The following is a 23,980-nucleotide window of genomic DNA, read 5'->3' on the forward strand; positions in this document are numbered from 1 at the left end:
AATGACAGCCAAAATTTTGATCTTCTGAACGCAAGAATAAAAACAGTATTTTAGCCTTAAATCTGTGTTATGTAAACAAAGACTCGAGTCTTTTTATGTATACAAACAAACCAGTGAAATGTTAATTTTGTAATATAAAGCATCTTAATTTTGCATACTCACAAATTTTAACATTTAGATGATACATTTTACGCAAAGAATGCTTGAAATGCAAAAGATATAATAAACTTAGATCGATATCCATTTCTTTTGAAATTTCGTAAACAATAACATACCGCAATCTTTGTTTACAAAACAAATAATAAACTCTCTAAAATGGCCTTCGGTGATAATGTATAACCTTAATTTTTACGTGAAATCTTTTAAACACATTAGACAATAGATTATAATCATTAAAAGCGAAAAACAAAATCTGGAGGAAAATCGTGAATCAGTCCCTTATTAGGTTGAATGTTATGTTTCATACCAATTGTTAGGCCGTTTTTAACATACTGATTTTGACAACAGATTATTCCGTTTACCTAATCAAGATAAACGGTTCACGGTGGGCGTAACCGGTCGACAGGGGATGCTTACCTCTCCTAGGCACCTGATCCCACCTCTGGTATATCCAGGGGTCCGTGTTTGCCCAGCTCCTAATTCTGTGTTCTTTCAGTGAGATTGATCACTGTTCGTTATCTTCACCTTTCGTGAGATTGATATCTGTATTAATAGTACATGTATTATCTCGATGTAAAATTTTAAAGCGTACAAATGATAGTCCATGCATCTCTTTGAATCATAACATTTCTGTTGTAACACCCCACCCCCACCCCTACCCCCTTCCTTGACAGAAAATTGAAAGTCATCTGTTCAATCATATTATTCTCTATTCACATAAAGATCCTAAAGTAATTTCAAATAAATTGTCTTCTGTTATGGAGTCGTGCCATGACTGGCTAGTTGATAACAAATTGTCCCTTCATTTGGGCAAAACAGAGAGTATAATTTTTGGACCCAAGAGTAAATTATCTCAAGCAACTGAAGATTTTTGTGTTAAATGTAACAATCACACTATTGGTGCTCAAAACTGTATAAAATATTTAGGTATTTTTATAGATAATAAACTAAGTGGAGAAAGCATTGTTAACTCCATAGTTAGAAAGGTGAATCAAGGATTGAAATTTTTATACAGAAATAGAGGTTGTCTTTATCATCAAGAAAATCCTTGTGTACAGCTTTACTCCAATGTAATTTAGATTATACATGTGCCAGCTGGTTTGAGGGTCTCACAAAGTGTTTGAAAAAGAAACTACAGATTTCACAAAACAAAACGATTCGTTTTATCTTAAATCTTAATCCAAGACATAATTTGTCATTCAGAGAATTTGATGCTTTGAAATGTTTTAATATTTCTCATAGGGTTAAGCAGCTCCGACTCAATCACAGGTATAACATATTTCATGGGAAAGCTCCTCACTATCTAAACAATATGTTCACGAAAAATTCTGGTACATATAGAACACGTTCTAGCGAGTCAAACTTTGTGGTCCCTAGTATTGCTGGGGGTAGAGTCTTCTTCGTTCTATTATATAGGAGTTAAAGACTGGAATGACCTTCCTATTGACATCAAACTTGCCAACAATAAGTTCACCTTTAAAAGAATGGTCAAACTACACCTTCCGGAAGAAATGAAAAGACTCGAGGATGATGAATTCTTTTACTACTGAACTTCACTTTTTGTATTTTATATCTAACATGCATAATAATGAGCTATTTTCAATGTTACCTAGTACAATTTTACTATTACATGTACCTAAATGCTATTCATTACACTAGTCAATTAGTCATTGATGCATTGAGATTATTTAACCATGTATATTTTTTACATTTTTTTGTCGATATCCTAAAATGGACCCCAATGGAAATAAGCCTGTTGGCTTTTTTGGGTTATCCAAGATAAAGGGCAGTATTTATTTTTGTTTTTTAAGTGAGCTTAGTGCTGTGACAATTTTTAAAGTCCAATCTGTGACTGTAAATGCAAAATGTGATATTATTTATAGAATGTGTTATTTTATGTGATATTATGTCATATCAGTTGTTATTCTCTGTCTAACGTGCCTTTATCTGAATAAACATAATAATAATAATAATAACTTGTCTTCTATAAAACTTTGAAAAACTATACTGAAAATTTCTAATGTACATTTATAACTTTAATTTAAATAAACAATGCACATGCAAAGTATATAATAGAAAGTGTACGACTTTTCAGATAAATCCAATACTGTATGACACAGATACCTACAGACAAACAGATGGATAAGGTGATTCCAATGTAACCCCCCCCCCCTCCAACACACACATTTGTTTGTGGGAGGGGATGTTATATAGAGCAAGATTAAAAAATTACTGGGGGGGGGGGATAAAACAAAAAATAAAGGGGTTACGCCGCCCCCAACCTTGTGAACAACACCTGTATAAATCTTTTGTTTTATTGGGTTCTTTGGGGTAATATAAATGAGGAATGAGGTTCTTTGTGGTATTTATGGGGTTCTTTGTGGATCTATGGGGTAAAAAGACGCACCGGAGATCTTCTCCGTCTTTAAAGCGTTTTACTGCTGTTTTGCGTCTGTGTTACGTACTATACACCGTACAGTACACAGTACGACACACGGTAAAGTCTCTCTATTGGGAAGCTGGGGTTTGTTGTGAACGTATCATTGTGTAAATTTTGAAAAGCCGGGATAAGAAATGAATTACAGAAAGGTAATTTTATCTGAGCTGTAAAACATTTCAAAATTGTAGCATAGCTGAAATTAGTTTCATCGAGGAAATTCGAGAATGACATAATTATTTGTACCTAGAATCATTATTTTGATTTAATTATATTGAAATATTATGTTGTTATGTGTACTTCATGTGGAAAATCTATGATAAACTCGTGGAATGTCTCATTTTTCAGAATTCGGCCTTGTACAGCTGTTGTAATTCACAATGTCAATAACATCAAGAGAACTCAATTTTCATTTTTCTTCCATTCATTTTCACAACCATAATTCAAAGCCATATCATCGCCCTTTTGTTTAAACATTTTGAGAGTATATACATACATGCACACATGTTATATAGAGTACAGACCCTGACCAAGTAATACTCGGTATTTTCAGAGAATTATACAGAAAGAGTCGAAGGATGAGTCGTCAGATGAGGATGATTATGTCCCCTACGTTCCTCTGAAACAAAGGAAGAAAGAGAAGGTACATAAACGTGTGGACTAAATGTCAAGTTTTAGCTCACCTGGGCTAGAAACTTCCTAGTTTTAGCTCACCTGGACTAGAAACTTCCTAGTTTTAGCTCACCTAAGTAGCGATCTGTCTGTGTTTCATTGTCATCATTTTGATTACTTGTCATATCTTCAAATTCATCTCAAAGCATAGGCCAGGGAAGGATCACTTAATGAGTTTAAATTTTTGTGGGAATGCACAGGGAAAATCACAGGGGCTAAACCTTCTTTTTTTTTTGCCCGAAACTCCTTGTAATCATAAATCTATAGAAATCTATATTTATGGTTACAATGAGTTTCGGGTCTAAACGGGCTTAGCCCCTGTGGGGGAAAATCTTTTCAAGAACCACAAATCTAGAGTTTGTCATATTGATGTGCAATCATTCTCCTTTGATATAGATATATGTTTGTTTACTTTTGACCATAACCTCAGCAATGGTGGATCCAGAAATTTCTGAAAGGGGGCACAGTAAAAGCAGTCTTCACGAAAAACTTTGTAAAGCACAGGCCCTTCGGGCCTCCCAGTATAATAATTGTGCAAGCCCGAACAATATTTTGCAGGCCCAAAATGTTTATTTTCTAATTTGACCTCTTGTTATTTGCTGATTCTACTCTATAGACACATGCACAGTTCTTCTACTGTAGGAAAATACAGGTCAAGATGATCATAGTTAAAGAACAACTGACATTAAAAGGATTATATTATTTTTCAACATATTAATCCAGTATATGCGAAAGTTTTTGGACCACACAGGACATTCGGTCCAGTGTAATCAATGAACACACCGGACCGAACCAAATTTTGTCAGACCGAAAAACCTAATGTAAAAAAGTAAAACACGTGAAAATGCAAAACCAAGGGAATCTTATTTATTATACCAGTAATACTATACCAGGAATCCTTCCCGTATAATACTTTAGACTGTCCATGCGGTTTTAATCAATTCATTTACGTATTTGGAGTGTGCTATTTTTTTTACATATAACAAACTCCGCATCAAGATAGTAAAGCTCAAAACCGGACATTGAGACATCGGACATTCCGGTCCGGTGTAAAAAATGATGCATCGGACCTGAGGCACTGCACATCGGTCAGGTCTGACGGTCCGATGTTACCACGTACAAAACATTTTGTTTTCTCCAGAATCACTTAAATGTTAGCCAAGGCCTACCCTCGCAGTGTTCGAAATTGGTTTAAAACTTGGTATAGACCACAGGTCTATGCCAAAAATAAGATGACTTAGACCTCATCGAATTGGCATAGACCACAACATTGAAAAAATAATAACACAAATTTAAAACATTTTCATTTACTTCTAATATACTTAGAAAGTGTATTTTCTTTCCATTTCTGTAATATCATCCTTTCCTCATAATGTTTATCAGACGTCGACTGACCATGCAAGGCCCTCTTGGATAACTTTATAATTGCTTTAAATCTAGAAAATTGGCATAGACAATTTGGTCTATCTCAATTACAGTTGTCATAGACCAGTGCCATTTGACATATACTCGGTCTATGGTTAATTTCGAACACTGCCCTCGGTCCAATGGGGCATGAATTTTCGTTTTTTTCTCCTCGTACGACAGTTTTTTGGGGTTTTTTTTATCGGATGGTTGTGATTGTGAAATACGCTTGGGTGGTTTTGAATTTCCCGGACGAGCCCCCTCCCTATACTTCAGAAAAGGCAGCATGGTTGATAATTTTTCTATGCGAAATTTGACTACTAAGTCATGACATTTAGTCTGAGTCAATCTCACGCTTTATTTGTAATATATACAGAACATATAAGAAAACATTTACAGGCCCACCGGACTCCAGGGTTTAATATTTTAAGAAGCCCGATCCCGATTTTACTGGCCTCAGGCATCGGGCCACTGGTTAATGTCGAAGACTATAAAAGGGTGGGTGGGGGGATAGGGGGCTGCATTGAAGCCCCCAGTAGGTTCAGAGCAAATCCCCCTGAATGAATCTACTGAGTTCTGACAAAACAAGATATATATTAGTGTTTTTGGACATATTTCTATTTTTTTTTTTTTTAAAAAAAGGAAAAACTACACGTTATTTTTACGGGGGGGGGGGGGGGGGGGGGGGGGGGGGGGGGTCCCGTACAGGTTATGTATTAGTACATATAAACTATAAAATAAGAAACTATGTCAGGTTCTCCATAGCATTTCATATAAACTATAAAATTTAGAGCATTGTCATTATGACTAACTGTTAGTGTTGAAAAATCGAAAAAATTTCATAATTGGAAGAACTGTATCGATCAATGAACTATGTAATCAGTATTTACATGTAGTTAATAAATGTTTATTATTTTGGGGGTTATTTCTATTTAGTTTTATGGATATGTGCAACATACACACTAGCTGGTGTCACTGAATTCCCACTTTTCAATGTGGAGTCCACTCTGGCTCTTCCCTGCACATGTCTCGACATAAAAGCAGGAGTAACAGTGAGATGAATCTCGGATTAGATATTAATTAGTGTACAGGCAACAATAAATTATGAAAATAAAATCAATAATCGTAATCGAAGAGTCAAAAACGATCGATTGTTGGTGACAATCATTTCATCACTACTAACTGTGCATGTATTTCTGCATTTTACAGATTAATGTTGCAGAGAAAAGACTGGGTCGAGTGAAGGAACTGAAAGAAGAAATCCAGAGAGATAGCACTAATGAGGAATCCGAGGGTCAACAGGAAGAGGAAGGAGAAGGGAATGATGGGGAACAGGAGCCAGGGATCCTCTCAAAAGTCAGCTTACTGGATCAGCACAGTGAACTCAAGAAAAAGGCAGAGGGTAAAAATCCTGTTTTTGTTTGAAGGGAACAGTTACAATTAAAACTTGCCTTACAGTAAACTTGACAGAATATATAACTCTGACTCGAATGTTGTACCGACTACCTGTATGTTGTGATGTAAAATAAGATAAGAAAAAAATTCATGGTCTTTAACACTTATGTAAAGAGGAAGTATCTGAAATGGGGTTAAAAATTCAAGGTGGCTTTGTGAAATGTTAATAGTCCCATGTTCACCATCTATACATATTGTATTCATTTTGTAGCTAAACAAGAAACAGCAAAAGAAAAAATGTTGAAAGAAGAAGAGAGAATTTTGGAGAGTGTAGCAGAAAAGAAAGGTATTCTCATATTTTATGCATGATAAATAGCAAGCAAAAACTGTCTTAAATGATTTTTTTTTGTCACCTGAATCACTCGATCAAAATGCCTGGACTCCATGGGTCTTTGTCAGTTCTGGTTTGGTCAGTCCCTCTGTACACATAGGAACAACCAGTCAAATCATTCAAGGATGGTATTCACGTTCATCATTAAACTGTAAATTTCCACGAAAGTGCCTTGTCAGATTTATCAGTGATACGAGATGTTCATGAGCATTCAGTTTGTTCATCATGACATATAGGTAATGTAGACGTATTGAATTCCATGGAGTCGTAATTTTGAGTTTTGGTTTGGTCTGTCGGTATGAAATTCAGCTGACTTGCATACTTTGAGTCCGCTGATATGAAATTACGCAGATTTTTTGTGACCACAGAATTAGTGGAAATAAGTACTGCATGTAAAAATTACAGGGATTTTTTTAGGGTCTGTAGAGGGCTGAAATTCGACCCCATTCCCAATGCTGAAAAGCAGGTGTTTTTCACAAAATGATGCCTAAAAATTCCCAAATGATATGCTTTCATGAGAATATACCATGAAAGGCCATCCAACCTCAGTGCCACTCTGTTGCAAAAAAAATTGTGACAGCTTTTTCTCTGCCAAAGACCGGAAATTAAAACTTGTTGAAGCCAGCCACATTGATAATGAAATATCGAATGGTTAACTTTTTGCTTGTTTTTCTTATTTATTTGTTTGAAACAAATTTCCCAATTTCCATCAAATATCGCTATTTTTCCCAAACTTAAAGGCCCTTGCCCCTGGATTCAAGGAGTAAAAAAATCCCTGAATTAAAAATGTATGTTTACAGTTTTAATATGAGAAATGAATGTATGCAAAATTATTTGTGAGAATCAAATTCAAGTGAACTCTGTGAATCTATTCAACCCCCTTCTCTATCAAAACCTCTAAAATGTGCCGGTAGAGAAAGGGTTAACGTAGTTCCACACTCCTGTGACGTCATAAGATTTTGCAAAGTCAATGATTTAATGACTGGAACATAAATTTTGTTGGAGTCTTTTTCAGTAGTTATTTTTAAAAAAAATTGTCAGCTATAAAATATTTCAAAAGTCTTAGTTATATTTGAATAGTCAATGATATGTTTCAAAATATTAAATCCGAGGACAATAACTCCGTTTTCAATAAATTATTTATCAAGTCCATTATGTGATATATTTCCTTTATTTTTCACAAACATTTTACCAAGGTGATAAGGAATCATTATCTGTGTCTTTTCGTGAAATTACATAAAAATTTTAATCCATGAGTGATTTTGAATAGCTCAGCTGTCTGGTGTCAGACTTCGGTTTTTTATGGGGGGTATACATACTCTAGAAGCTATAAATTTAAAATTAAGGAAAGGTGTGGATTTTTTTTCATAAATAACTATAATATATGTACACCTACTAATATAAACAGAAAAAATGATATGTAAACCATGCTATAAGGAAATTGTGTCCACATTTATTCGTTTTTTAACATTTTGGAGAATAACGCTAATTCAGTAATTCTGCACTTATTATTCTAAAACTTGATGAACATATTGAAAATGACATGTGTTTTAGTTATTGACATGTTTCTTGATAAATAAATGCAATTAAACAATTTTCTTGTTGTTTTTATTTTAAAATAACAACAAATAACTGTTTCCAATGAATTTCATAAAAATCTACATAGGGGTACATGACTTCAGTAGCGTCTGTAATGAAAATTAATATGGAAATCCTTAATTAATTTGCATTTTTCCATTACTCTGAATGTTGATTTATTGATTCCAAACAAAAAAATGCTACCTAAACCCCAAAAATCCAGGACTAAGGACCCACCTTAAGCAAAAATAAAATTCTTGCGAACAAAACTTCATTTACTGTAAATAAAATGCATTGGATATTGATTAACTTTGGAGAAATGTATGGAATGGAAATTGTGTTAATATTAAGGAATTTATCACCTATATACTAATGAGTATGTCTTTCATGTATTTGGTCAACTAATTGAGAATTTTTATTTTTTTTTTTCCAGCTCTAAAGGGTGTGGCTGAGCTGGCAAAGGGCATTCAGTACGATGACCCAATAAAGACTGGGTAAGTACTCATAGGGGGAGGGGGGAGAGGATCTCCAAACGCGATTTCCGAGTTGCCCATTAGTTCTTTCCCTTTGTGGAACTCTTACATACATTGAGACACAAAACATACTATCGTCCATACGCGGTGGGTACAAATGTTTATCGCTGCCTTGATATAATGCTTAAAGGCCGATTATCAGACATCATGCAACCACCCAAACTGCAGGGAAACACAATATTAGTAAGTTTATTAGTATTTAATAAAAATAGCTCAAACAAAATTCGATTATCACCATCTTTCTTTGATTAAGATATCACTCGTGCAGAAGAGGAAATAAAAAATAATTTCATATTCAATTTAATGGCCAAATTCAAACAAATATTATTCTTGACTTGGTCAGTTTAATGTATACCAACAGCAAATATAAACTAAATTTACACTTTCATTACTTTTATCCGTATTTACGTAGCTAGTCTATAATACATGTATACATCTTGTACCTACCGAAGTGTTCAATAGAACACTGAACGTACCTCCATCACAGAAGAGCTGATATCTCGGAAGTTGCGTATTGTGTATATACACTGTTGATTCCACATTATATGTAAATGATTAATGTTTGTGTACAGTGTATTGTAAAAGTCTCTCTCACAAATAATTATCCTTGCTTTTATTTATTCATCAATAAATTTGCAAAGATATGTTCAAAAAAATAACTTTTTAAAAATTACTAGAATTGATTAGACAGCAAAAAAAAAGATTTTATTTTGAAGCAAAACTACTTAGAGATCTCCTACAAAACTACTACACGTAAAAACAAACATATTAAACAAGAATATTATTGTGAAAAAAAAATTTAAAAATCACTCATTGGTTGGAAATGTTTCAATATATATTTTTGGACACTAGAAAAAAATCAGTGTATGTGAAATTGTTAATTTGATTATACATACATGTATGTAGTTTATGAATTGCCTTTGGTAGTTGCTAGTTCTCACTGAATGAATCTTGATAATCTTGATTTTAAAGCTAGTGTTCGTGTGAACATTGAAACTAGTGTATAGTTTCTAGAGAAAAACTTATGTGTTTCTCGTGTAAATTATCTACAAAATGATGAAAGGCATTTTGTAAATATATTTACTATACTTGCAATTTCAAAGGGTATGACTAATGTACATCACCGTTAAAAAGATGACCCTATGATACTGTGGTAGACATTGTTCATCCACCAAATATTACATGTGCTAAGAGGATATGTTTGTATCATAAGAAGTTTTGCAGCAAAGTTGTAGCCAGCAAAAAATGAATAATTTTACATGTATATGTGTTTACAACCTTGTGATATTTTTATCCACTGTATGTGGTGTGTGTTGTGTGACTAAATGCCAGAGCTTGTCACAACTTACCTCCCTTGTTGATATAGGTGGCGCCCACCCAGATGTATCCTTAAGCTGTCAAAGTCTTACCACGAGAAGGTGAGGAAGAAGAGGCACATCCTGGTGGAAGGTGAAGATCTCCCCCCTCCCATCAAAACCTTCAAGGAAATGAAGTTCCCCAAGGCCATCTTGTCAGGACTAAAGAAAAAGGGCATCCAAACCCCCACACCAATTCAGATGCAGGGTCTCCCTACTGTGTAAGTCGTAGATAACTAGTCACTTTTAACTATAACACCCCCCCCCCCTCTCACACACACACACACACACACACACACCCAGGCACAGGGCTTACTAATTACTATGTAACAACACACAGATTCAGATACCAAGCTTCTGACTGTGTAAGTCAAAGATATCTAGTCACTTTGTAACACACACACATACTGAGGCATCACTCGCAAAATAAAATTAATTTTTCTGTTGTTAAAATACATGCATGAACTCTTGATTAACTGAGACAAGCGAATTCATGTTCTTGTGATTTGACGTATTTGAGTCATTTCGCCATATTAAATACTCGCGTAAAATAAGGAATCTACAGTTTGTGTGCTTCACGGCTGCAAAAAATACTGATTTAAAGAGAAGCACTATACTGAGTTCCGTGTACTTTTAGATATGGTGGATGATATGCTTTTGTACACCTACAGTGTTGTAGATTGTGAAATTTTGATACCCTAGTTGTGTTACTTGATGAAGTATAGATACAGGTTACAGTAGATCACAGGTCTAGAGTATCCGATCTCACCTCCTTCTAGGCGGATTTAGTCTTATTTTCCATCACTGACCTCTAGCGGCTTTCAAGAGTTATCCCTCTTTGCAGATGAAATTATACGTTTATAATGTAGGACTAAATCTGCCAAGGGGGAGGTGAGAGTAAGTGAATCGGACATTTGGCTTACGAAGATGATGTCTAGAGAAGCTTGCCCATGTTTTTAAATGTTACTTTTAAATATTCCATGTTTTTCTGTGTTTGTAGATTACTAGGTCGGGACATGATCGGCATTGCCTTCACAGGTTCAGGAAAAACTTTAGTGTTTACACTGCCAATCATCATGTTTGCTTTGGAGCAGGAGAAAAAATTACCGTTCATTAAAAATGAGGGGCCCTACGGACTGTGCATTTGTCCATCAGTGAGTCACAAAATGTTATTTCTATGTCAGTGAGTCACAAAATGTTATTTCTATGTCAGTGAGTCACAAAATGTTATTTCTATGTCAGTGAGTCACAAAATGTTATTTCTATGTCAGTGAGTCACAAAATGATATTTCTATGTCAGTGAGTCACAAAATGTTATTTCTATGTCAGTGAGTCACAAAATGTTATTTCTATGTCAGTGAGTCACAAAATGTTATTTCTATGTCAGTGAGTCACAAAATGTTATTTCTATGTCAGTGAGTCACAAAACGTTTCTACAAAGTTTTACTGTACGTGTACTTGTTTTAGTGGGATTAAAATTTTAGCATTTTGGGCCAAAATAAAAATATTGTTTGTTTCCCCTCGCCCGACCGAGTCTGAAAATTCACACCGACCCATAAGTTTTTATTACGCCATTCTGGTGAAGTTTTTTTTTTAATTTTAAGAAAAATTCAAGGTCGTTTCTGGTGCAGATCAGTATTTTATAATGACAAAAATTTTCTATATCTTCTTTGGTTTCAATCCAAAATTAAAAAATAATAATACGAATACAGGAGGTGTTCTGGTCCGAAATCTAGAAATTTCGCCCCCTCCAGCTGGAGGCGGCATTCTCTGGTTGATTTCAAATACTTACAAGCCGAATTCAATTTTAAGCTCATAACTAATCAATAAAACGATTCTTCTTGTACTTACTAATATCGATTTTATGGGTTCTTTCATCACATAAACAGTCTCTTGAAAACATTTTATCAAACTGTCGAGCTTTGTTTTGAGTCACGAGACTCGTTTGCTCAAATGGCAGTGAAAATTCGGTTGACTACAATTGTTGGCTTCTGTTTAATATCGAATTTTGGATTGATAGTTTCTTTTAATCGATATTAATAAGTACAAGAATCATGATTGTTTTATTGATTAGTTACAAGTGAGTTTAACATTGAATTCGGCTCGCAATTCGGACTAGTGATCTGCAAGATCGAGATGGAGAAATGTTGTCTATACGAGGAGCGCGGAAACAAGAGAATTCGGGGCAATCCAGTGTGCAAGTTGTGTTCTTCAGCAGGGGAAAGTGTTGATATTTCGGACGGATGCGATATTTTTGACAGTCAATCAGAAGCATTCTCAATTTAACTTATTTCTGAACTAATGCTATATTTACAAACTGGAAAACACCTAATTATATGCACATGTGTAACTCAGCTCTGATTGGTTGATGTCAGCATCCATTTTGTTTGATCGGCAAAATCAAGTCTCGTTGAAACGTTTTCTGGTAAACTAGATCTACCGATATCATTTAAAAATATAATCAAAATCACTATCATATATAAATTAAGATAATGTGCAAAAAACAAAAGCATAAAATGTCAGTGAACCATAAATAAAAGACAGCAACCGAGTTTACCAATTTTATAACACCATGTGTCCAAAACTAACACCATTGTCCATAGTTACAACATTCTCCCTAACTTTATTTAAGTGTTAGTATGTGGTATAAATAGCAGAGAAAATTCTGATGATACCCAATGTTCGTCGAATCAACCAATATGTATACATGTAGTCCAATGCCTAAGTTTAGTGGTTAGATAATGAGCATTTCCAAAATACATGAAGTACTGTCCGAAATATCGACACCTTCCCTAATTGCAAAACGTGGCAATCAAAGCAGAATTTACGCGAGAACTGACTATACGAGTTTGATGAGGAAACATGGATGATGTGCTTCACAACGTTTGGTATCGGGCATTGTTAATGGTTATGGGAATTTCATAATAAATAAAATTCTGCTAGCTAAAAAACAAAAACTTTTTACCTACCTACCGACCTTCATCTGAAATTTAGGGTCGGGAGAGGGGAAACAAACATATTTTTAAATGTGGCCTTGGCAGTGAAGGAAGAGAACTAATTTATGGTTGCTATAAATTATGAAAATCTCTGTTTATCCATTATCAAAGAAGTGCTAAATCATGATTACACCAAGTAGCACATCCGCTCCAGTTCTGCCAAATTTTAGAACCACTAAAATAAGTCTATATACGATATCCCTGTATTTTTAACTAAGGTTGGGATGTGATTAATTTTGCCTGAACAATCTCGGTGTCATAATTTTTGGACATTCACAATTGGTTAGACACATAATATGCCATTGGGTATAGAATGAATTGCATTTTGATTATAAACTTGAGAGGGGATGAACTGAATTGTTTTACTTAACATTTTATTCTCAATAATATGACCAGGAATTGGCAATGTTAATATGTACCATCTCCATCATTTGGCTTTTCTGATTTGGTTTTTGGAGTGAAGAAAGGGTCAATTCTTTTTAATTAGGTGACAAAATGAAAGGGATGAAAATGACTGTGCCCAGGACAAAATTTTATTGAAAACATTTCCAAATATTTTTATTCTTGACTCAGTGAAGCTTCAGAAGCAGGTACATTTTCTATAGTCATCTAGCCCAGAAAATCGATGATTCCAGTAGTAGTCCCAAATTCTGGCATTCAAATAAGGAATATATAAACAAACCCAAATTACGTTTAATTCGATCCAAAATTGCTTCCTGTTGTATGACAGGAGTGTGAAGTTGGCATAAAATTGCCAAGAATGTAAAAATCAGTGAAAAATTTATAAATTCAATGGGTTTTCCTTTCAGAAAACATATAGCCCATGCATCTAGCAAATTCATATTTCAATACATTTTTTATCTTCTATTAATAAACAATTTATACTAATTTCATTTTGCTCAACAGATGAACACACCTTTTTCTAAGCAATAATCTGGATGAAATTTAACAGTTATTAAACTCTTTTTTGAAAAAAGGCGGGAAAAGTCTTATTCATGACATAATAATGCTATCAAATAAGCAATGACTTTGATTTAAGTTGAGATAGTATACTTGGCATATATCTAACTTACTTAAAACACAGATCAAGCTTAATTCAAGACACACATTTAAAACATGTGGTATATATACATGTTTCAGCGTGAATTGTAAAGGCAAATAATGACATTGTAGATTATTGTATGTTTCAGCGCGAGTTGATGTGACAGATGACATTATAAATTATTGTATGTTTCAGCGTGAGTTGATGTGACAGATGACATTATAAATTATTGTATGTTTCAGCGTGAGTTGATGTGACAGATGACATTATAAATTATTGTATGTTTCAGCGTGAGTTGATGTGACAGATGACATTATAAATTATTGTATGTTTCAGCGTGAGTTGGCCAGACAGACTAATGACATCGTGGAGTACTACTTTAAGTGTCTGGTGGACGAGGGCTTCCCCCAGCTCAGGAGTGTACTCTGCATTGGAGGTGTGTCTGTGAAGGACCAGTTGGAAGCCATCAAACGGTACGAACACGGGCCAAACATTTATTGGGAAGATTTGTTTTGGCGCAGTAATATATCTATTCAAAACAATGGAGATCTCCATATGATCCTGGGGTACCGAGGGCCCCCTGAAGTATATTTATTAAATGTATGAATATGTATGATAAAATATATAAAAGTTAGGTGAAGTGCCACAAATTTTGACTTATAAATGCATAGCACTTAAGAGTGTAGCATTTAGGGTTCTCTATCTTATAACTGCCCACTGTGGTGTGGGACTTTCGTTTTAAGATTATATCTGGAGGCCCGTGACTTTCACTTCAAACGCCATACACTTGGTACGTAATTCAGCAACCATTACTTTTCTATAAAGTATGATATTTATGTTTTGATGAGATGAATAGAGTCATTCTGGTAGGCTCTGAGGTACATCACATGTATCAGAACATCACATGTCTATTCACAGAGGGGTTCACATCATGGTGGCCACTCCTGGGCGTCTGATGGACATGCTGGACAAGAAGATGGTTACCTTGGATATCTGCCGTTACCTAGCAATGGACGAAGCGGACAGGATGATTGACATGGGGTTTGAGGAAGACATCAGAACCATCTTCTCCTATTTCAAGGTAAGTCTGACATGTGTGTCACTGTGTGCCAAATCTGATATGTGTCCAGGTCTGACATCAATGTGTCTGTGTCGGACAGTCTGACATGAATGCATGGTTCGAAATTAACTTTTTCAAGGACTAGTCCTAGTGATTTGATGTTCACTAGTCCACAAAGCATTTCACTTGTCCATCCAGTATATTTCATAAAATGATCCCATAAATTAATTTTATTCAATAGTATTTAATCAAACCAAACACTTCATAGTTGCAAACGATTCAGTTTCTGACACCTACATAGGAAAAGACAACCATGCTTTATTTTGCTTTCATTGATCTTCATAAGCATACGGTAACGTAGATCCCAGTTACTCGTGTAATAACCTCTTTTATAAACGTCCATGTGTTTGGAAGGTCAGCATGTCACTGTCATGCAAACACTTAACCGTGCAGATAATTGACCAAAGTTCAAACATCTAAGAGACTCAGACAAATTTTCTAAAATCTGGATTTTCACTTACTACTCCGTACGAACTAGTGTGATAGAGAGTTTACTAGTTGGACATGATATTTACTAGTCTCAGACTTACCGCCATGAGTTAATTTCAAACCCTTCGAATGTGATCAGATATGAGACAGGACTGACTATCATACAGTTTGAATTATACATTAAAACAAGATTTTCGAAAATGTCTGGAAAAAGGTGTCCAAAAAAATTCATTTGTAAAATTTCAGGCAACTTGTCTACAAACTTGTACACAAATCAACTCTTGAATACTCTTCTTTAGAAAATAAGGCTTTGGCTTAGTTTTCAAAGGTCCCAAATTCACAGCCTCTCCCTGACATTTCTGAAAATCAGCAATGGAAGAAAGGATAGTAGAATTAGCCAATTTGCTCTGCGCATCAAATAGTAGATAAGAGCAGGGGTAGAGGAAAACGTTTTCAATATTTGTTTCTGTATCAAAGTGTCAGTTTTACATACACACACTAAGGCCAGACCCAGGAAAATATGATTAGTCAATTAATTCAGGCAGACCATTGTATTTGTTGTACAGAGAAGATTGACTTTCACTACAGAGGCAGAGATGAATAGTTGATTGATTCAGGGTAGCCCATTATATTTGTTTCACTTTTACTACAGGGACAGAGACAGACTCTGTTATTCTCCGCCACTATGCCCAAAAAGATCCAAAACTTCGCCCGCAGTGCTCTAGTGAAACCTGTGACAATTAATGTCGGGCGGGCGGGAGCTGCCAGCTTAGACATTATACAGGAAGTGGAATATGTCAAGCAGGAAGCTAAGATGGTGTACATCCTGGAATGTCTGCAGAAGACGCCGCCCCCTGTAAGTTCAATTACACATAACATAGAACTTTAGATAGGTTATATGTAAAGACTCCGCCCCCTGTAAATTCAATTACCCGAAATATAGAAATATAGATAGGTTATATGTGTAAAGATTCTGCCCCCAGTAAGTTCAATTACCCGGAATATAGAAATATAGATAGATTATATTATGTGTAAAGATTTGTAGATTTTAATGCTGATAGAATAAAATTTTGTTCCATTGTTGTTTTGTATTCATCATTTCACATTAAATATGCCTAGTTCTTACTCTGTTTCTGATCCTGACATTATATAAATTGTAGATCCCTCATCAGACTTAGTAAAATTCACAAGAAAACTCTCAAAAGATCTCGCTTTTTTATATTCATCACTAATTCATATAGTTTTAAGTCCTATGAAGAAAAGCACTCACAATTTTATGTTCCTGTTATCAGACATAGCTCGACAATTTCTCTTTGATTGTTTATTCATGTGGACTCTTTCCAGTATCAGAATCTTTTCCGTATCACAGATGGCTTAGAGCCATAGGCGTGCCGACAATAGTCCACACATCATTTAATCAGGTCCACTGCGACAAGCGGAGTTTTGGAATGTACTTATCTGCTGCATTCACCTGTTTCACGAAAAAATGTATTGTTGTCCAAAGTGAATGAAATGTTGGCTAATTTGACATACATCTTGTGTTTCATCAGCCGTGATATTCAGTGTGAATTACTGGTTCTAAATGTCATCCCAGACTATTTCAGGGTATAGACATGATAATAAGCAGATGTTTTCTGTAGGTGTTCATATTGTGTTAAAGTTGTATGGTCCGAATTTCGACAAACTTTTTCCACCTTGTAAAAACACTGTTAAATCATCGCACATTCATATTTATGAGGCTGTACGACATGTCATACATTATTTCAACTGTTTTAACCAGAATTATTTGATTTTCAAATCGGTGTTTACAAACAACTGTCACTTGGCCATTTCAAGTAACAGTCCCGTGTTCAGATTAGACTTTCAGATCATCAGTGGTCTTATCTGTGTATTTTGTTACAACAGTACCATGTCATAAGTTTTAAGAGAAATAAAAATATCAAATACCTGTTAGTAATTCGTTGTTTTATACTCTCTCAGCCTTATAGTTAGACAATTGCGTTTGATTTATATACCTATGTTGGGATTTCCCTGACCTGTTGGGGGTTATTTATAGACACCTAACAGACAATATATAATTTATGCGTACATGTTCGCTACTATTTACTTTTTAAATAATCTCACTGTTTTCTTTTACATGCAAATGTTTTCAAGCATGTAATTAAGGGAAAGTTGATAACTTTGAAAACTAATTAATCTGATTGAAAGTAATTATATGCAGAAATGATACATGAACATCGGATCATACAGCTTTGATATCTTGTTCTACAGTTGTGATAGATTGTGAATTTTCTATTCTTTAGGTGTTGATATTTACGTTAATTTTCTGTTCTTTGGGTGTTGATATTTACGTTAATTTTCTGTTGTACAGGTGTTGATATTTACGTTAATTTTCTGTTGTACAGGTGTTGATATTTACATTAATTTTCTGTTCTTTAGGTGTTGATATTTACGTTAATTTTCTGTTCTTTAGGTGTTGATATTTACGTTAATTTTCTGTTCTTTAGGTGTTGATATTTACGTTAATTTTCTGTTCTTTGGGTGTTGATATTTACGTTAATTTTCTGTTGTACAGGTGTTGATATTTACATTAATTTTCTGTTCTTTAGGTGTTGATATTTACGTTAATTTTCTGTTGTACAGGTGTTGATATTTACGTTAATTTTCTGTTGTACAGGTATTGATATTTGCGGAGAAAAAGCAGGATGTGGATGCCATCCATGAATACCTACTGTTGAAAGGTGTGGAAGCTGTCGCCATTCACGGTGGAAAAGGTAGCTATGTTTGGAAACGCTTTTCTTTCTTTGTATGTTGAGTACAGTATAATGGAAGCTAAGAACAGTAAATTTTAGTTTTGAAAATACATGAGGGTATGAACTGCAACATTTTACTCTGACATACTTCATGAAGCATCTTAGTACTTCATGAAAAGTATGCTGGCATGACGTATTGCAGTTCATATCATTTACACTCTACTTAAATTTATTTCTGTTGAAATTCCCAGCCATTAGACGTACTAGATATTCATCACGATTCATTCAGATTAATTCATGCATTCTTCACAACTGCAACACATACACGAGGAAATGGCTGTTACAATTTGTAGAAATGTCAGAGGCAGAAACATTGGAAATGAAGTATTTTTTAAGATTATAATATATACCCCTTAACGTCACAGAATATTCTAATCTTTGAAAGGCAAACATATCAAAGTTCATTGTTACAGACAGTCCAAACTAGCAAGCTAAAGATGAATTCATATTTAGAAAGTAGGTCTGTTCTGTCTCGGACAAACAGGCTACATTATTTTACATTCTGTTCTAAACCTGAATTGCAATTGCCCCAAATATGTCAAGTATTTTGTTTAAAAGTTGATGCTAAGTGTACAGCCAGCCAGATATAAATTAATGGGGCATTTTGATTTCTACAAGAAAATTTTTACACATGTATACGGATAGGTTGGCATGGTTCTCTGCATAAGATGATCAACAGCCTAAAATCCGAGAAACTGAATGACTGAAGCTGATAGTGTATTGGATTTTCCTTGTAGATCAGGAAGACAGAACCAGATCAGTGAACCAGTTTAGAAATCGTGAGAAGGACGTTTTAGTTGCGACTGACGTGGCTTCTAAAGGTCTCGACTTCCCAGACATCCAGCATGTCATCAACTACGACATGCCGGAGGACATCGAGAATTATGGTATGACTGATACTGTCAAATCTGAAAAGTTCATGGAAATCTATTTTCTATTTGTCTTTTTAGTTGGAATTCAACATTTTTAAGGGTGAGATCAAAAGATGTTGGATAAAAATCTAAATTCAGATAGTTAGGGGGAGGGGGGATAAAATCTAACGTAAGGTTCTGTCATCCGACATCGATTACACTTCAGTGGAAAAAGAAAAAATACAAGTGATTGTTAAAAACCACATTATGATATTACAGTTTAATGAACATTTAATAGTTTTAATGTATACTTTTTATTTGAGACATTGAGCCTTTGCTCCTTACATGAATGGCATCCTACTTACAATACCTGATCCATAAAAGTACTTGTTTTCACAAAAATCCAATATCTGTATTACTTAGTCCTTGGTAAAACCTAAATGCCTAATTTTTTTTAGTGAATTAAAAATGACGAAGAGAGTAGATAAAGGCTAGATGTATTTATATCCTGAATTATATATTTTTCATCTGAGTTATCTCCCCTTTTAGAAATTTAGAAAAAATCAAATATTTTCTTACTTTGTTTGATAACCTTTACTTTTCTTTGCATATTTTGAAAGACCATTGTAATATGAATCTTTCAACCATGAACTTCCTTAAGAAATTACATTCTAATTGACTTCTTGTGTCAGAAATGTGTTTTCCCATCGGGAAATATTAAATTTGTTTTATAATCTATCAATTTTAAAAACATTTTTCAAAAATTCTTTTGGTGAATCATTTTGAAATTGATACCAAGTTTTGTATTCCATAATTACTTGTTGATAAAAACTTGGGGTATCGTAGGTCAGATGCCTTAATCTTCGAGGTAATGAAATGAGTGACAGTTTGTGTAAGGACAAGGAAGATATTACTGTAGTTTTTTATATACATGTACATGTACTTCCTTTTGAAAAATAAAATGAAAATGTAAAATTTCTATTTCATTGGGGAAAAAAGTGTATTTTAAATGTCAACTCTTTGTTTTTTAGTCCACAGAATTGGTAGAACTGGTCGCTGTGGAAACACGGGAACAGCCACGACCTTCATCAACAAGGGAGTCGGTACGTCATGGTTTATAATTACCGTCAATTAGTAAATTATCAATGTCTGGCATATAATTACCATCAATTAGTAAATTATCAACGTCTAGCTTATAATTACCGTTAATTAGTAAATTATCAATGTCTGGCATATAATTACCATCAATTAGTAAATTATCAATGTCTGGCATATAATTACCGTTAATTAGTAAATTATCAATGTCTGACTTATAATTACCATTAATTAGTAAATTATCAACGTCTGGCATATAATTACCATCAATTAGTAAATTATCAATGTCTGGCATATAATTACCATCAATTAGTAAATTATCAACGTCTGGCTTATGATTAATGTCAGTCAGGAAATCATCAACATCTGGTTTATAATAAACTTCAGTCAGGATATTATCAACATCTGGCTTATAATTAATGTCAATTAGTAAATTATCAACGACTGGCTTATAATTAATGTCAATCAGGAAATTATCAACGTCTGGCGTATAATTACCATTAATTAGTAAATTATCAATGTCTGGCTTATAATTACCGTTAATTAGTAAATTATCAACAGCTGGCTTATAATTACCGTTAATTAGTAAATTATCATCAGCTGGCTTATAATTAATGTCAATCAGGAAATTATCAGTGTCTGGCTTATAATTACCGTCAATCAGGAAATTATCAACATCTGGCTTATAACTAATCTCGATCAGGAAATTATCAACGTCTGGCTTATAATTACTGTCAATCAGGATTAACAAACTATATATCTGAGCAAATTTGTAATCTCGCAACACTACTCGAAAATTGTACCTTTCCAACTGAAATAGGATCTGCAGTATACAATTAAAATGTGTGTTATTTTCATAAATTTGACCTCTGGCAGAAATATATGATAATTTATGTACATGTATACTGTTCTATTGTTCCAGATGAATACATATTGCTGGATCTTAAACATTTACTGAGAGAAGCTAAACAAAAGATTCCACCATTTCTGGCCAACATGCAGTCAGAAAACGAGAAATACCTGGACCTTGGAGGTAAGTCTCTTTGTATTTATAAACACTTGACTGACTTAGACCTGGGAGATAAGTCTCTTTGTATTTATAAACACTTGACTGACTTAGACCTGGGAGATAAGTCTCTTTGTATTTATAAACACTTGACTGACTTAGACCTGGGAGATAAGTCTCTTTTTTTTTTATAAACACTTGACTGACCTGGATACAAAATGGTCTTCGTCCCTGTGACGAGTTTCCTGAGAGTGAAAAAAAAGGTTGAAATTGTACACTTCAAAAAGTTTAATTAATTACCATAAACTATTCCAACTGTGTAATGCAATATTCATTGGTCCTGACAATACATGTCTACAGTAATTTTTTGTATTAAAATTTTATTGCCCTTGACAGCATCAGTTTTCAGTGTATTTTTCCGTACTACAATTTTTATAGAGGCCATGACAGTATCAGTTTTACCATATATTTTTCTCTGTTGCATTTTCTGTCCTGCAAATATCAGTTTACGATATTTTTTGCGAATTATAGGGGAGGTGGGATGCTCATACTGTGGAGGTCTGGGACATCGTATCGCGGACTGTCCAAAACTGGAAGCCATCCAAACGAAACAAGCTCAGAATATCGGTCGTCGTGACTACCTAGCTCACAGCAGCGCAGACTACTAATAAAGAGACCGGGCTTCTTACTGGTTGTCACGGAGACAGGATTCTGAACATTAAACCTTTCCAAATCATTCAAAACTACAGAGGAATATCTGTGATGAGAGGAATATCTGTGATGAGTACTCGGTGAATGAAGTTTTGATGTGGGAATCTGGGGCCAACTTCTGGGGAGTCTTCTCTCCATCAAGACGGACAGTGCTAACGAAGTGAATTATTTTGTAGCAGTACAAACTGTGTAACGAAGTGAATTATTATGTAACAGTACAAACTGTGTAATGAAGTGAATGTAGCAGTACAAACTGTGTAACGAAGTGAATTATTATGTAACAGTACAAACTGTGTAATGAAGTGAATTATTATGTAGCAGTACAAACTGTGTAATGAAGTGAATTATTATGTAGCAGTACAAACTGTGTAATGAAGTGAATTATTATGTAGCAGTACAAACTCTGTAATGAAGTGAATTATTATGTAGCAGTACAAACTGTGTAATGAAGTGAATTATTTTGTAGCAGTACAAACTGTGTAACGAAGTGAATTATTATGTAACAGTACAAACTGTGTAACGAAGTGAATTATTATGTAACAGTACAAACTGTGTAATGAAGTGAATTATTATGTAGCAGTACAAACTGTGTATTGAATGGAGACTGTATGTAACAGTACAAACTGTGTATTGAATGGAGACTGTATGTAGCAGTACAAACTGTGTATTAAATGGAGACTGAGGTACACTGGAATCAACATCATGGAGCTGCAAATGTTTGTTATTTCTTTTTCTGTGAGATTCTTTATAACTGTGTCACTGAGATAAACAAACCTCTCATGTCCATTTGGATGTGGGAGAAACCAAGCATTTGTACTGAAATCATCACTGAGCATATTGTTTATTTGTAGAAGGACCTTGTGTTGTTATATTATTGAGCATCAATGTATATTTTTATGATGTACTTCCATTTCTTCCTTTCTCTGTTTCCTTATTGATTGAAGTTCTGTACCTCACATTGTAAGCTATATGAAATATAACATGATTAATTACAAGTTAAAAAGAATTATGATTAATAATAATTAATTAATAGTAATTGTGGCTGGTGATTCATGCTGGGATGCCTATAAAAAAAATTCTTTCCATTGCAATAAACATTGTAAAAATTTTATTATGAATTCGAAAAAAATATTTTCAAAAGAATTCAACGTCCAGGTGATATGTGGAAGTATTACACATAACTATTGCAATCATTATGTTAGTAGGGGTACCATTTGCTGGTACTTGGAAAATTGATGCTAAATCTCAGCTTGTATGAATTAATGTTGTAGTTGTACGGGTATTACAGTGCTATAGTACAAGTATTATAGTACAAGTACATGTATTAATCCCGTAGATGTACTTTTTATGTGGCCTCTAGAGTAAGCCATTGTCTAGTGATCTGGATGAACAGCTGGTGGGGAACAGCAGGAGGGGGGGTTGTTGTTGTATGAATTCATGATCTTAATCACAGACCAGAGAATCATAGTGTAACTATGTATTATAACTGAACATGGTGATAAAAGTCACCATTTTATCAAACTCAGTCTTGCTTTGTCATTTTTCACATCGCATAAAGTTTACATTTCTCAAATAGTTGAAAATGAGCACAGGCACCAAAGCTCACTTGAAAAATTTTGACCCCTAGTTTATTATGTATATATGCTAAGGGTCTTTTTTTTTAAATCAAGCTTGGTGCCTTTGAAAGTGAGCAATGGGTGTTCAACATGTTCTAAACTATTTATGCACATTTTTGTTGTCATATGATTTAAGAACTGCTTTGCTAAGAAGATAATGGAGTAAGTTTTTACATTGTTGTTCTTAAAGAATATTGACATCATAGTATGCAGTTAGGTGTGTGGTTAATGAACTTAACATTGACTGATGGGGTAAACAGAGTGGTTAAGTTCCTGTTATAGTTCATAGTTAGCTGTGCTGTTAATGAACTTAACATTGCCTGATGGGGTAAACAGAGTGGTTGAGTTCCTGTTATAGTTCATAGTTAGGTGTGTGG

The 23,980-nt window shown here is 34.3% G+C and overlaps 1 protein-coding gene across 1 annotated transcript; it reads left to right on the top strand.

The window, feature by feature from the left end:
• Positions 1-2,567: 2,567 nt before the first annotated feature.
• Positions 2,568-23,512, top strand: LOC125658838 (probable ATP-dependent RNA helicase DDX41). The gene is made up of 15 exons (XM_056150592.1): positions 2,568-2,748; positions 3,150-3,239; positions 5,882-6,074; positions 6,339-6,413; positions 8,470-8,530; positions 9,936-10,145; positions 10,925-11,078; positions 14,299-14,435; positions 14,881-15,043; positions 16,164-16,367; positions 18,189-18,285; positions 19,062-19,211; positions 20,207-20,278; positions 21,193-21,303; positions 21,808-23,512. The coding sequence occupies exons 1-15, from the start codon at positions 2,734-2,736 to the stop codon at positions 21,942-21,944; spliced, it is 1,869 nt and encodes a 622-aa protein (XP_056006567.1). The 5' UTR covers positions 2,568-2,733; the 3' UTR covers positions 21,945-23,512.
• The last annotated feature ends 468 nt before the right edge of the window (positions 23,513-23,980 follow it).

Source organism: Ostrea edulis, chromosome 9 (genome assembly GCF_947568905.1).
Source record: "Ostrea edulis chromosome 9, xbOstEdul1.1, whole genome shotgun sequence".
NCBI lineage: Eukaryota > Metazoa > Mollusca > Bivalvia > Ostreida > Ostreidae > Ostrea > Ostrea edulis.